Source organism: Embiotoca jacksoni, unplaced genomic scaffold, assembly GCF_022577435.1.
Source record: "Embiotoca jacksoni isolate LCO1_2020_lvr unplaced genomic scaffold, fEmbJac1.0.p SCAF_4, whole genome shotgun sequence".
Taxonomy (NCBI): Eukaryota; Metazoa; Chordata; class Actinopteri; family Embiotocidae; genus Embiotoca; species Embiotoca jacksoni.
Genome location: NW_027185392.1, coordinates 7,149,043 through 7,163,656, shown reverse-complemented (window position 1 = coordinate 7,163,656; position 14,614 = coordinate 7,149,043). Strand labels below are relative to the sequence as shown.

Below are 14,614 nucleotides of genomic sequence, written 5' to 3'. Positions count from 1 at the left end.
AGAAGTGTGATATAGAGCAAGGCAAGTTTGTTTGTATAGCACATTTCAACAACAAGGCAATTTAAAGTGCTTCACATAAATCCATTAACAGCATCAAAACATAAGGCAAAAGAAAAGGATATTTAAAAACAGTCATTACAACATTAAAAACAATGAATAAAACATTAAGCAAGTTAAAAATAGGATAAAAGTTACAGTGCAGTTTAAGACATAAAATACAGGAGTAAAATACAGAAATGCAAGAAATCAATCAAGATCCTAAAATCTGGTTCAGTGAAATGCAGCAGCAAACATATAAGCTTGATTGAAAGGAGCTGAGTGTGGCAGCAGACCTGCAGGTTTCTGGGGAGTTTTTTGGACTTTCAGTACGAGCAGGAAAGAGCCTTGAAAGTTTCTTCTCTTCTCTTTTTTGGAACCGACTAGCTCCTGTCTACTGTTAGCATGTGAGACATTTCCAGTCCTTTGGTAAATTGTAGCGTCTACCATTAACTTGCATGTGAGGTGTTTAGGGGTCATCTGTTCATTGTAGCTTCAGAAAGAAATATGCATTACTCTCACTCCCCCTCAACTGCTTGAAAATTAAGATTTGTACCTTAATGTCTAATTTTCTGTTTGTTTAAACTGACTTTAAATAATTGGGATTTAAATAAAAGGTATTGTTCAGGAACTGGTATCAAAGTGCAGGTATTGGTCGAGGTATCAAAAATATATGAACTAACTCAGGCCTGCCCATTGCAGAGCAGCACCTCTGCAGCAGAGTATAAGTGATTCAGTGTCACACTGTAGCTCAGGAGCACCTCAACCAGGTGAACCCATTTTTCTTGTTTGAAGGATGGTCTCTCCATTCACTGCACAAGCCTACTATTACTACGATGAAATTTGATAAGGCATGCTGTGCTGCTTCATTGTGTTTATGAATGTGTGTGAAGGAAGGTGGGGACTCAGACACGCATCTGGCAGCACAGATGTTCTGGCAGATAAATCCTCCGAGCACGGAGGTGTCAACATGCTGCTAACTCTGCATGCCCAGTGTCCTAAATGCGGTTGAACACACAATAAAACCTCACACCTCTTGTCCTAAACACGTGTGGTTTTAAGAGCTTGTCCAAGCTAATTTTGTTTTGGACAGTCGCCATGATTTAATCATGAACCTGTGGCCGTGTACTGCAGGTGTGGCCGTCCTGGAGGGACCCATGTATGCAGTCGGTGGACATGACGGCTGGAGCTACCTCAGTACAGTGGAAAGGTGAGAGGATAATCCACACTGCTGTTTTGTTCTGTTATCTACTTTGCTTAAAGGATTTTAGTCTACACAAATTACTGAATACATATACATATTTTTTTTGAATCCTTTTTGTGGTATATAGCCCCGCAGGCAGTTTTGGTGTTTGTACTGAGAGCTCTGCACGTCTCAATACAGTAACGTGACAGTTTGAGGAAGGTTCAGAGGTTCGCTCGGTGTATTTCACTATTTGTAAGAGGTGCATGTTTATCATGTTCCACCTAGAGCAGGACTGAGAAGTTGTTTAAATCCGTCTTTTAGGTGGGACCCGCAGGCCCGCCAGTGGAGCTTTGTTGCAAGCATGGCTACGCCCAGAAGCACAGTGGGAGTAGCTGTTCTCAACAGCAAGTAAGTGACCTCACGAATTGCTTCACACATTTATGCTGGGTCGAAGTAAAGATTCGATAATAGCACATGCACGATAGAGCTCTTTGTTGCATTTAGGATATCTGCTCTTGTTCCTGCTGATGTTGAATGCATTTATCGTAGGTCCCTTTAAACAAAAGCAACCACTAACTGAGCGTAGTGACAACATTACATATTATTCATATGTCAGCTATAAATGACATAAAAATGACCTCACTTTACGTGATTATCATAGTAAATAACCATTGTATTCCATAAAAAAAAACTGCCAATTAATAAGAAAAATCAATTTCTTGTACTTTGGAAAGAACCAATAGAGGAAATTTGAACGGGTTGAATCCATTTTAGTCCTCCAAGTAATCCCTTAAGAGCATTTTTTTTTTTAATATTTATAAAGATGTGAAAGTAGAGAAGTGGAGGATATATCAAGAGCTTTATGCTCTGTGATTGTTTGGATGATGAAATTGTGCCGCAGGTCTATTTGTTGTCAAAGGAACATGGACACGCTGATGGCTACAAATACCTCTTAAACTCAGCCTAATGGTGTAGAAATATTAGCACACATGAGGGCACAAATTTACATGTGGAAGCCAATAGATATAACAACTGTATCTGGCCTGCAGGTTATAGCTTGAATGGGCTGTTGTACAAAATGATTTCCTTTCCTGTACAAACACGCTGTCATATCAGACCATAATGGAAAAGTCAGACACACGCGCACATTTTAGTAGTGGGATTTGATAAGTTCAGGGCTTCAGCTCCTTACTTGCCCTGAACTTAGATAAAAGCTATTCGAACCAAAATATTGCACCGTTGTTTTTATTATTCACTGCCTCAGAGAGAAAGTGCTCCAGTGAAAGGCTTTATGGATGCTAATTAATACAGAAACAACGGATCTGTGCTAACCATGCCCAGCAGTAGAGTGTGTAGCTGTGTGCTCTGGTGAGTGTAGCATGTATGTGTTGTGTATTCTCTGGGCTCTTTGCCTGATGGAGCGCATTACTTGCTTGACTGGTTCCGTTGCACTTCTCTTTTCACCGTCCTGACTTCACATCCATGGATGTGCGTACATGTATACACGCACGCACACACACACACACACAGATACACAGATACACAGATACACGGATACACGCTGAGTGACTGTTCAGGGTTGTGATGCCCCAAGAGTCTTGGCTGATTGATTTTGCTCACCTTATTTTGCCCCCAAAAACCTGCACAACAGACACACACATACACACATACCTCTTGTACCATCTGGTTCACTGTCATTAAATTGAAAAGGGACTTCCAGAGTCCAGAAATGTTCATGGTACTTTGTGTGGCAGGTGTTTTGTGTGTGCATGTCCTGAGTGATAACACCATCTTCTGTCCTCCTCAGGTTGTATGCAGTAGGAGGTCGTGACGGCTCCTCCTGCTTGCGTTCGGTGGAGTGTTTTGACCCCCACACAAACAGGTCAGACACAGGAGACTTCATTTGGCAAGAAATAATTGCTGTCTCCTGCTTTGTTTCCTGTTTCGCCTGAAGCGCCTCCGCTTTTAAGTTTATTTACCCACAGACCAAAGGAGACCACTAAACCTCTCAGGACGTTAGAATAGACCACATTCAAACAACTTCTCTGTAACCTCCTTAAAAAAACATTTTTAGAATTTGCACACGTCAGGTTTTTTTTTCTGATAGTTAGATCTCCATTTACAGGTGGAGCGGTTGTGCTCCTATGGCTAAAAGACGTGGAGGTGTGGGTGTGGCCACATGGCATGGCTTCCTGTATGCCATCGGCGGTCACGATGCTCCGGCCTCGTCCCTCTCTTCTCGGCTAAGTGACTGTGTGGAAAGGTGCGTTTGTTTGTATGTTGTTTTTATTCAAGAAAAAAAACATTTTTACTGTTACTTTTTCCTGCACATTGTGTTGTATTTAATGTCTTTTATGTGCCCAAAGTCACAATATGTCAAATAAAAAAGTATATATGTACCGTCAGTTGCCAGTTATTTTGTAGTTCAATTAGTAGTCCTGTAATAAATCCTTTGTTTCTAAAATGTTTTTGTTGGAAAGTAGTCAAAAAGTGCTGATTCAACTTTTGGAATATTTGACTTCTGTTATTTATGATGCTGTTTTTCTGCAGACATGCCCCCCTCATGAGACGAGCGTCTCTCAAATGCTCTCTGTTGATGACCTTTAATGTGGCCATTGTTATACATTAATAACAGCTGTATTTTTGGTTTGCACTAATTAGAAAATCTTCTTTTAATTTACAATTGACAATGAAGAATATTTATGATGTTCTTAGCAGAGTACATGAAACGCATGTTGACATTGGCAATGCCGTCACTCCACACTTCACCAAAACCGAACCAAACTGAACCCAAAACCTTGACCACAAAGCTGTGATATAAACCGAAGTGTACATTTTCTGAACCGTTCCACCTGTGGTCCAAAGTTAAACAAATGTGCCGAGCGGCATCTCTAAAACTCATCAAATAACACACTGTACGCAGTTTGTTTAACTAGCACACGAAGAGGAGACAGTTTGTGGTATTACTGGGAGTTATTAAGCTATTTCCTGACACGTTTATCCAGCTCTCCAGCCCTTTCGTGCCAGATATGGCCAGTGAGCTCAGGTTTTAACTGAAATCCCTGTGCAAGCATGATGATACCCGGCAAACTCACAGTGATGACGAGACTTCGGGAAGTGTTGTTTTCCAAGAAACAGTTACAGCATAAAACTTACTAAAACTACAAACTGTCATTTTTATAGGTTTCTCTTTGTGTAGTGATTAAACGAAGGAGGATGAGTTTGTTGATCAGTGAGCTTAAGAGGTGCTTCTGTTCTTCCAGTATTTATGCTAAGCTAAGCTTATCGTCTCCTGGCTTCAGCTCTCTACTCGATACACAGATGTGACTAATATAGATCTGAAGTGTGTTTCACAAAGCATTGACCACATGGGGTCATAGTCTGGAATAACCTAAACTCAATTTTTCATCAAAACTTCAATTATTAATTTACTGTGTTGTGTAAACTCATGTTGTGTGTGTGTGTGTGTGTGTGTGTGTGTGTGTGTGTGTGTGTGTGTGTGTACAGGTATGACCCTCAGACAGATGTGTGGACAGCTGTTGCCCCCATGAGCATCAGCAGAGATGCCGTTGGTGTTTGTCTCCTTGGCGACCGTCTCTATGCTGTGGGCGGGTATGACGGGCAGGTGTATCTCAGCACTGTGGAAGCTTACGACCCTCAGACTAATGAGTGGACACAGGTACTGGATACACACACACAGCAAATATACAGTTTAATAAGCCCTGCTTTCATATTATTCACACATGCACAGCAGGTTTAACATTTATGCATCTGCTCGTGTGCACACTGAAACACTGTAGTTTGGTAAAACAAGTAATAAATCACAATATACACTCATAAAGTTGTTATATAAACACACAGTTTGACCTTCTTCCAGCTCCTCTCCTATGTGTCTTGGCATGTTATGATTGTTATGTAAATATGTGTCCTCCTCATGCTAATATTGTCCTTGCCGCTGCAGCAGTAGGACGTAGAGGCGACGAGACTGTTTCAAAGTTAACAATCTCATTCAACAGCTTCCCCGGGTGTCTATCACACTTCAGTTAATATCCCATCTCTTTCATAGCCTCAGAGGATTTTCAACCATAGTTGCTGGAAATCTGGCATTTTAGAGACATGCACCATGCTGAGAACAAGAGAGGTGCAGGTGGGCGGATTCAGAATAGAGGGAATTTTTCAGACTGCCACAGAGGGATGAGGACAAACTGAGATGTAAGGGGACATTAAATGTGTCCTGTATGCGCTGTCAGAAACTGAAAACAAAGCAGCGGGTGTATTGTCTGTCCTGTCCTTGTCCATCACTTCTCCTGCTGGCTCTGTCGATCCTGGTTCCTCCAGTTAAAGCGGGTGGTTAGTTTATGTTTAAAACAGCTTAGACTATCTATGGAGAAGTGATGGCTACGAAAAGGAATATCTCAGACAATATCTAAAGACACCCAGCTTGTCTTGGAGCCAAATTATTTTGATGCCTCATCTTTATAAATCACATTTCCAGTTTTAGGTTTTTGTTTTTATACAGTGTGTTGAATTTAATTTGTTGTATAAGATGGCATATAATCAATAATCATGTTGGTATCAACACTCTCAAAATGTGTGAACTTGTTTAGATGGTCGACTTGAGTGTGCTGCTGGATTCACATGACAAACTCCTCTCACTGCAACATACACTATGTCCAATGCACCTTTTGAACCGTACATTGTACTGAAGCTGTCAGTGTTCTGCTGCACTGTCACTTGCAGCTACTGCTATTCATAACCCCACCTCCACACGAGCCTCCACCCGCAGGCTCTGAATCCGAGTTCCCAGAGAGGTGTGCGCTTATTATCATCACTTTCCTTCTCCCAGCTGGGAGAGCTCCGTGTTTCACTGTGATGAGTGACAACGTCACATTTGACGCCAAACATCAACCTACTTTCACATTACAATTAATTTCCCTCAGTTGGCTAACTGAGCTTCAAAGTTTAGTCTTGACTTCAAAGCAGTTAACAAAGCAATTTCAAGTCCATTCAGCAGTTTTCATCAGGAATTAAACCCACAATGTGGAGCTTTTGTCTCCCCATTCTGCCAATGTGCGTAATTACAAAAACGTGTTTACATCACAGATCCGCTGTAGGTTACTCCGTCATGACTGTTCTCGTGTAAAACAGTAGATAAATTGTTTTGAGCGTCACAACCATCAGATTTTTATCAATTAGGTCTGATAACATTTGGAAAGTTTAGATGAGCCGCACGGTTGAATTATTTTATCCACGTTTAAGTTAGCATTATGGATGGGCATTTCAAGTAAAATACTATTCGATAATTGCTCTGAACTCGACTGCCGCTCCGACAATTTCACCTGGCAAAGCTCCGTAGTAACCAGTTCTTCTTCTCGTTAAGTTGTTCAATGGCACCTGGCAGACAGCTTTTTGGTTCATTACTGGCACCTTCTGACGGCAGTAATGCATTACAACCAGGCAGTAAAAACAGGGTAAATGAGTAAGAATGATAGTTGTATATACATACATTTTTTTTAATGACTATTCAAATTTTAGAAAATCATGACCCATCTAAAGTTAGCATCGGGCTAAACCAGAAGTAAGCAGGCTTGGCTAGCGGACATCACATGCCAGGATGTAACCATCTGGAAAGCACGGGATTGTCTCACCAGACACCAGATTTAAAACTCTGTATACCGTGAACAGAGAGATTCTTCAAGTGGTTAAAGTCTTGGATCAGTGTTGTGTGAATTAGTTCGTTGAGGGTTCAAATGTAACGCGTTCATTTCATTGTATAATTGCCACTGTGTCGCTTTAAGTCATATGACATCATCCTCATTAGCAGAAAGAGTGGTCATGGAAATGTAGTATCTATATATGAACAATAACATACGGTATAATGTAATGTGCCTTTTGTGTTTTCTCTGTTGTCTGTACAGGTAGCGCCTCTGTGTCTGGGCAGGGCAGGCGCATGTGTGGTGGCCGTCCGACTGAAAACAAACATTTCATGAAAGACTGTGAATGATGTGACTCGGTCTCTTTCTCACCACTGACACTGAAGGACACCAAGAGTTTCATCTGCCTAACCCAGGAATCAAGAGACTGATTTCTGAACCCCTCTTCAGCAAAGTTAGATTTTACTCTCCTTAATAACATTCCGATTTTAGGAGGGATTAGGTTTAAGGTACACGTCAGGTTCTCGCACCCTGATAACGTGGGCCACATAAGTGAACTGCCACCAGAACCCATGATGAAAATGCATCTGCAGTGTTTGTCTGAGCACGACAGAACATCTGTCTCAGTTACTATTTCTCTCTTATTATTTGGTCCTGTAAACAATGTGAGACACACACACACACACACACACACACACACACACACATATATATCTACATTCCTGCTTTCAGCTTCTATTTCTGCTGACGCAAAGGTGAAAGACAGACAGAGATTGTCAAAGCAGCCTCATCTTTTTATGTTCTCAGTTTTCCTAACAATATCTGATAGTGTGTATTGATGCTATTTTAATACATTCCCTATTATTTTTATGCTGTTGGCAAGTGCTCCTCTCTGCTTTTCCGCTATTGCCCGCTGACAGATCAAAGAAAGACTTTTGACATAATCAGCACAACCTCATGAACAACTATTCTGTGAGGAACTGAGGCGCTTTATTATTTTCAGTCAAGCACATATGCTTCATCTAATATTTTTGTGTGTATGTCTTCCATGTTGCATCAGCTAACATCTGAGGCTTCTGTATGCCGTCGTATGCAATTTGTTGTAGCTTTTTTTTGCAAGTTACACCCGCAAATCATCCAAGTTTTTTGCTTTTCCACTTCTTTTTAATTTTGTAATTCTGCCAGGTTTTTTTTTTTATATAATTAAGGTCCATGAAACTGTTTTATTAGGATTACCACCTGAGTAGTAATAATAGTAATAACGCTGTGGCCCTTTGTTGATCCGTGGAGGGAAAATTCTTTGTCAATTTCTCCCCTAGGAGCACATGGTCAACTATTTACATGCTTGGTTTTACACCTCTTCTGTCTACCAGCTACCTTATTTTTCTCCACTGAAAATGGTTATCACAGAGTGTGTGTTTTTGTGTGTGTGTGTGTGTGTGTGTGTGTGTGTGTGTGTGTGTGTGTGTGTGTGTGTGTGTGTGCGTGTGTGTGTGTGTACGCGCACATGTGTTGGTTGTTCATAGATTGCAAGGAAAGTATTTTTATCTCAAATGAGAATCTTCCCTCCCTTCCCCTCTCCACATCTTCAATTCCCTGCTGCTTTCTCTTCATCCGCGTTTTCCCATTTCATCACCACACACAAAGACAAACACACACACACACACACGCATGCACCACTTCGTTTTAGAACAGAATTTGATACCCAGACAAAAATGAACAACAGACCATGTAATGAGATCATGAATTTAATAACGTTGACTCAGCCGGTGCTGCCGTTTTGTTTGATGTCGAGTTCAAAGCGTTATTAAATTTGATGCTGCTGTAGACAAAGTATGGGACATGAGGGGAAGATGAATCCTGTGAAACGAACTCATGTGTTCATATTTGTGGGCTCGTATGAGTAAACTCGCATGACATGAAAGCTCAAGAGTCATGCCACAATAATCTCGTGCTTTACACCGAATCTTGAATTTGCTGTTGGACTGGAGCTGCTCTCGCGCGTGCGTGTTTGTTTATGTCTACAGTGCAAAGAAAGACAACTGACAGTGAGAGGCGAAGCAGGCATCCTGTCTGAACTGACAGATCTGGAGCTAATGTAGCCCCCAGGATGCACTTTACAAACACACACACACACGGACATATCGCACACACTTAACCACAGAGCTGAAAGCCAAGTGCCCCAGGAGCCGGTGCAGATTGAAAAGCCGCCCAAATTTGCCGGCATGACATCTTAAAAGAAGAGACCGGCTCCCCACAGCTTTGCTGATGTTTATTCAAGCCTAATGCACTGCTGCATTATTCTTATTTTCTTCCCCTTCAGAGGAATTCTCTGTAGATCGCAGCAGAAGAAGTGTGTCACCTCCACTTTGTAGTGCAGAGTGATCTCAGTCCGAGGTCAGAAATATAAAAAGAAAACATTCCAAATTAACCTATATAGTTAGTGTATATTATGTACATAAAAAGATACAAAACCTTTATGTAGTCTTATTGCATTATGATGTATATTACATAATTCCCTCTGAATAAACCATGTGTTATTGTGTGCTTCTTTTTGTACCATGAATTCAGATGATGAAGAGATTTAATTGACGGTTGGTGAGAAACGGCAGCGCTGCTCATCTCTTCGTTTTCTACAAAATGTTACGCCAGAATAAATAACGTATGTACCATATATGCTGCTGTAATATGCGATCATTGATCTTTTGTACATTAAAGTCAACATGTGATTTAGCGCTTGTATCTGTGGTTTTCCTTTAATGTCGAGCAGTTTTAACTGCAACAGCTCGTCATTTTTATGGCACAGATGTTTGGCAGAGTTTGTGTTTGTCACGGCCACATTAATCCCTTCATGGTGTAAATTTGTTTGTTTATCGGTGGCTCATATCTCTAACGGCACCCCTCATCAGTGCAGATCTAGTGATGGCCTTCATAGTTCAAGGGTTTCTGTGCAGGTTTTGGCTACTGAAGTGAGGTCCTGAATTCATTTTCTGGGCCTGGAGGTTAATATGAATCGTCATTACTCCTAAGTGTCGATTCTCTAACTTAAAAATCCTGAGCCAGAAATAAAGCAGCAGGATGAAGCCTTCACTGTGTGAGGAAGAGGAATGCTCTCAATTTTATGGACACTTTAACCCCGGGCCAGCAACCAGTAGCCGACTGATTCACTCTGTTATTTAGTGCAGGAGAGGCTTTAAATCATAAGCAGTTCGGATGAATGACCCCTGGTGGCGCTGAGAAATGATGCCACTGACCTTGTCTTACTGCCTCAACAGCACCAGAGTCTATTGTGCCTGACAGGAACAAGACAGACACAGAAATTGCTGCATCGGCTGACTTATCATGTTCAACATGTGGAAATAACCTGCAAACAGTTCAGACATGTAGCTGTGCGTTTTACCAGAGTGTCTGCTGGTGCTCCACACAAGGGTGCAGTAATCAGGCACCTTAATTAATAAAGTCTTTAATGCTGTGCAATCAAACTTTGTTCAGACCTTTACCCTCCTCAATTGTGGAGATCCTGAAGTTTAAAAAAATACCAGATCTGACAAGTTTCCACTTCAATTTGACTGAACACCTCAGCCATAAAGAAACGAGTCCTGAGTTTATATCATCCAGCAAAAACATTATAGCTTCAGCAAAGATCTGGAACAAACTGATACAGAAAATGTCAAATATTGTGAATCAAGATCAAATGTTCAAGAGAAAAGGTGTGTTTCTAACAGTCTTACAATAAGGTCAATATATTTGCTGTTACGGAGCTTTCATATCCTTCAATCTGGAGTTAAAATGTGAACATTAATAAATCTGTGATGACTCCGTTAGCTGAAGATTCTGTGATATAATTAAAAGCTACAGAACAGAACATACTATAAGGGCTTTGTGGTGAGGTTGGTCCATCCCATAGTATTAATACATTTACAGATCATTACAGACGTGAGGATTTGAACTCTCCAGGTAACACAACATGAGGACTTCAGTTTGGAGGCATGTTTGTCTTTTGATCTTGTTCTGTATTCTGGTTGTCCAGTCTTAATGATTATTTACGGTGCAGTCTGGGACTGATCCTCGATCTTAACAATATATATAGCATTAAAGATCATCAGCAGTATCTAAATAATGTATTGATGCATGCATTTTTGTTGCAATAATTAATTAGAAAACGTACGGAACAGAACCAAAAGTACATGACTCACATCTTCTCAGGATGAAACTTTAGATCTTGCTGATTCACTGTATCCTGCAGAATGAGATTGTCCTTCAGGGATAGCCTGAAGTACACATGGATGAACCAGCCGTAACAGAATCTTTGGACAGCCATCGCTACAAGATCCAGCCGTGCAACATGTACAGATATCCTGCAAAACATTGAAAAATAGATAAGTCGGACATTAAAAAAAATGACCTAAATTTATATTACTGACAACAACCTACAGGATCAGATCCAAAGATGTCCTGCAAATGTGATGCCTTGTACAGAGAGAGATCCGAAGTTTCTCTCGATTGTCACATCTGCACAACATCTGCATGAATCCTAAAGTGCCTTTTTTTTTGTGAGAGATTGGTATCAAGGAGCAGATGAATTACAAAAACTCCCCAGAACCTAATTTCCTCTGCAGCTGTAGAGACAGGAAGTAATGGTAGTAGCTGAAACTACTTTTCTAAATCACTGTAGGGTTAAAAGATAATTGTATTGAACTAAATGTTTTCATTTGTTGTCTTTAGAAACTAGCTTTTAATTTAAAAAAAAATGTTTACCACAGACTGCAAAAGCAAAAGCTCTCCTCCCATGGGGTTTATTGTCTCGCTGACACAAAGCATTTCACAACATTCATTTTTCATCATTGAGGTCATTTTTTTTCTCTGCTCTAATTTTACCATTTTGGTTGACTATCATACAGCTGCTCCCTTCAGTGCATCGTTAATGAGATCTGAGTCAGCAGGGTGTATTCTGCTTTGGCATGCCCCAGCACAGTGGGGAATATTTGTGTCACACAGCTGGCATATCATCCTAGCTCCCTGGTTTGCACAGGAAATAGAAGCTGTCATCCTTCCATCAGCGCATAGAGAAGTGCAGAAGGTGCAGAGTCATCACAGCATTTTTCTCTGCGCCTTTGTTAATAATGAAAGAACACACAAGAAGCAGGATTTGACCTTGATTTATTTCAGATGATCAGATGAGGACAGTGCAGTCGGCCTGCCGGAGATGCAAAAACTGAAAATAGTGTCTCCTATCAGTCGGGAACACTTACAGGAGAACATTAAATATACTGCAAGATGGGACGGAGCAGCTGTTAGAGAACAGGACAGTGGTGAGACAAAATTAAAAAGGGAAAAAAAAAAAAAAAAGTGAACAATGCTGCTGCCTACTGGATCTGTCGTGAAACCACAATGGCAGTATTCACTACGCAGGAGTACTGAGTAATATTTATAGTTACCATCGCCACTCAATGACCAGCAGGAAATCATACATTGTTTATGAATATATGTTTATAACTTAACTTTAAAACTGTGAGAAACACAATTAAACATGTTTTAATTTACTGGTTAATTATCATGAGCAGAAAAATGCAAAGCTGCAGCTCTTATCTGAAAAAAAACACTAAATAATTCAAACATTCTGGGTTTTTGTGGTCTCCTTTGATATGAATTATAGTTTGGCTATGTTGCCTGCACAAGGTGAAAACTGTCAAATCCTACTTTCATATTAGCCAGAATTTATCATAACTTTGTAAAGTTTTCATTGAGTGTCAACCAGTCGCTATTAAATGTGTGCTTTGTAAATATTTATGTATATGTAAACAGCTTTACCTGGAATCAGTGCTGTGTCCAAAGTTGGACCTGCATGGGCCTTCAATGACAGATGACTGAGGAAAGATTTATTTTATAGAGAAGCTGTGAGCAGGATTTGATCTAGACTTGAAAGCCCAGTGATTATGAGTGTTGTTGCAGCAACGTTTTCGGGGTTAGTAAAGCAAAGAAAGAGCAAATCTGTGCTTTATTTGACTTTCCACAAGCCGGTACAATGTAAGGTTTCAGAGTTTGTACTGGATGCAGTGCATGTTGTATAAAATGGGCCTTGACGATTTGTTTTAGACAGTGATGTAGCTTCTGTGGATAAATGAGGTTCAGTGAACAGCTCCTGGTCGCATTTGATTACTTTGCTGCTGCTTTTCCTGCTCATCCTGCTGACTGACATCAGAGAAGTCCATTGTTTCTGCAATGATTCCCTCTACCAACAAATACACCAAAAAACAGCGCAATAACATGTAATGGAAGTAATATACCCGCAGCTGAGTTTTCCAAATCATACAATTAGAGGTTACACAGAATTGATCTGTTTATCTACAGTCTTAATATGCAATACTTGGATGAATGGACCAGATGGGACCTTATACCGAAGGAATAGACTAATACTACACGAGGCTGCTTTGATAACACAACATATCAGTCAATTATTTTCTGAGTTGGACTCCGTGAAATATCTTATCTATAGTTATTAATAATCTGCTTTTTCTGTTTATAGCAGTTGTTTGCACTGCAGAATTCTGTCAGGGACACTGGGACCGATGCAGAATTTAAATCAGGGCCTCGGCTTGTGTTGTCCTGTCTGCAGAACGCAGTATATCTCCTCCAGCAAACACAGCCGGCTGCACACTCAGAGATTATGTGTGAGGCTCACTTTTTGAACAGCTTTTCTAAAGATTAAAGGAGATAAAGACAGACTTTTAAACAACATCTGCTGTTTCAGCTCAGCAATTTGTTCAGTTCAATCCAAGTGAGAGGATTCAGGCCTCGTAAATATGAAGTCACACTGAAGAATTCTGTTGACTGTCAAGGATCTTCTTTTTAGAAGGAAAAAATAAATTAATAAATATATATATATATATATATATATATATATATATATAGATAGATAGATAGATATTTTCCTTCTCCATATATGTATTTACTGCAGGTAGTTTAACAGTAATGATGCCTTTATTGTTGATCATCAACAAGCACCCTGACACTGAATCCACTTCAGTCAGCCATCATTGATTTTCTCATTTACACCTGTGATTCTCCAACAATGACATGATAAAATGTATTTTCAAAAGGTCTGTTTAGAGGAGAGAATTTTAGCCGGCATCCCTTAATTACATGAAATACTGACACCAGTTTCTTGGCAATATCCCTATAAAACATTTAGCTCCTTTAAGAAATTTAGTTTTAGGACAGTTTTAAACAGATTTTATCTGTATTTCTATCAAAAGTCTTAGCTATACAATTGTTCTTCTTCTAAACTCACAATCTTTCTTATTTAGAAATGAATCCTTAAAATTAAAATGCTCACTAATTTTGTAAATGTTAGATGTGTCTCCACACAGTTAATTTATTATGTAGGGGAGGTTTTTGGTATTTTGCTATCTTCAGTGTTTCTTATGTGCATTTTGTCATACCTCATAAGACCATTATCAACAGAGATTGTGTATTACAAGACCTTTTGCATTGTTTTATGTTGGAATTGATGGGAATGAGATGGCAAATAAATCATCAAAAAGTGCTTTAAAGAGTGTACGTATTAAAATGAATGTAAATAGGCCTACTTGTAAGTTCGAAGATAAAGTGGTCATTACAGGGTCATCAAAAAGTTGTGGCAAAATGAGCAAAGAAAGTAAAGGAAGATAGCCTTCCTTTTAAAAAATAAACCATGAGCTGGGAGTGCAGAGGGAAATGGGGAGAGGGTTATAACATC

At 39.9% G+C, this 14,614-nt stretch overlaps 1 protein-coding gene across 2 annotated transcripts in view; it reads left to right on the top strand.

The window, feature by feature from the left end:
* klhl5 (kelch-like family member 5) overlaps window positions 1–9,609 on the top strand; it is a 30,132-nt gene extending 20,523 nt beyond the window's left edge. For both annotated transcript variants that reach the window (XM_069166965.1, XM_069166964.1), the window contains exons 8-13: window positions 1,171–1,246; window positions 1,544–1,630; window positions 3,030–3,104; window positions 3,348–3,485; window positions 4,730–4,901; window positions 7,141–9,609. In XM_069166965.1, the coding sequence (XP_069023066.1) occupies window positions 1,171–1,246; window positions 1,544–1,630; window positions 3,030–3,104; window positions 3,348–3,485; window positions 4,730–4,901; window positions 7,141–7,212 (620 nt within the window). In that variant the 3' untranslated portion in view covers window positions 7,213–9,609. The remainder of the gene's footprint in view (window positions 1–1,170; window positions 1,247–1,543; window positions 1,631–3,029; window positions 3,105–3,347; window positions 3,486–4,729; window positions 4,902–7,140) is intronic.
* The last annotated feature ends 5,005 nt before the right edge of the window (window positions 9,610–14,614 follow it).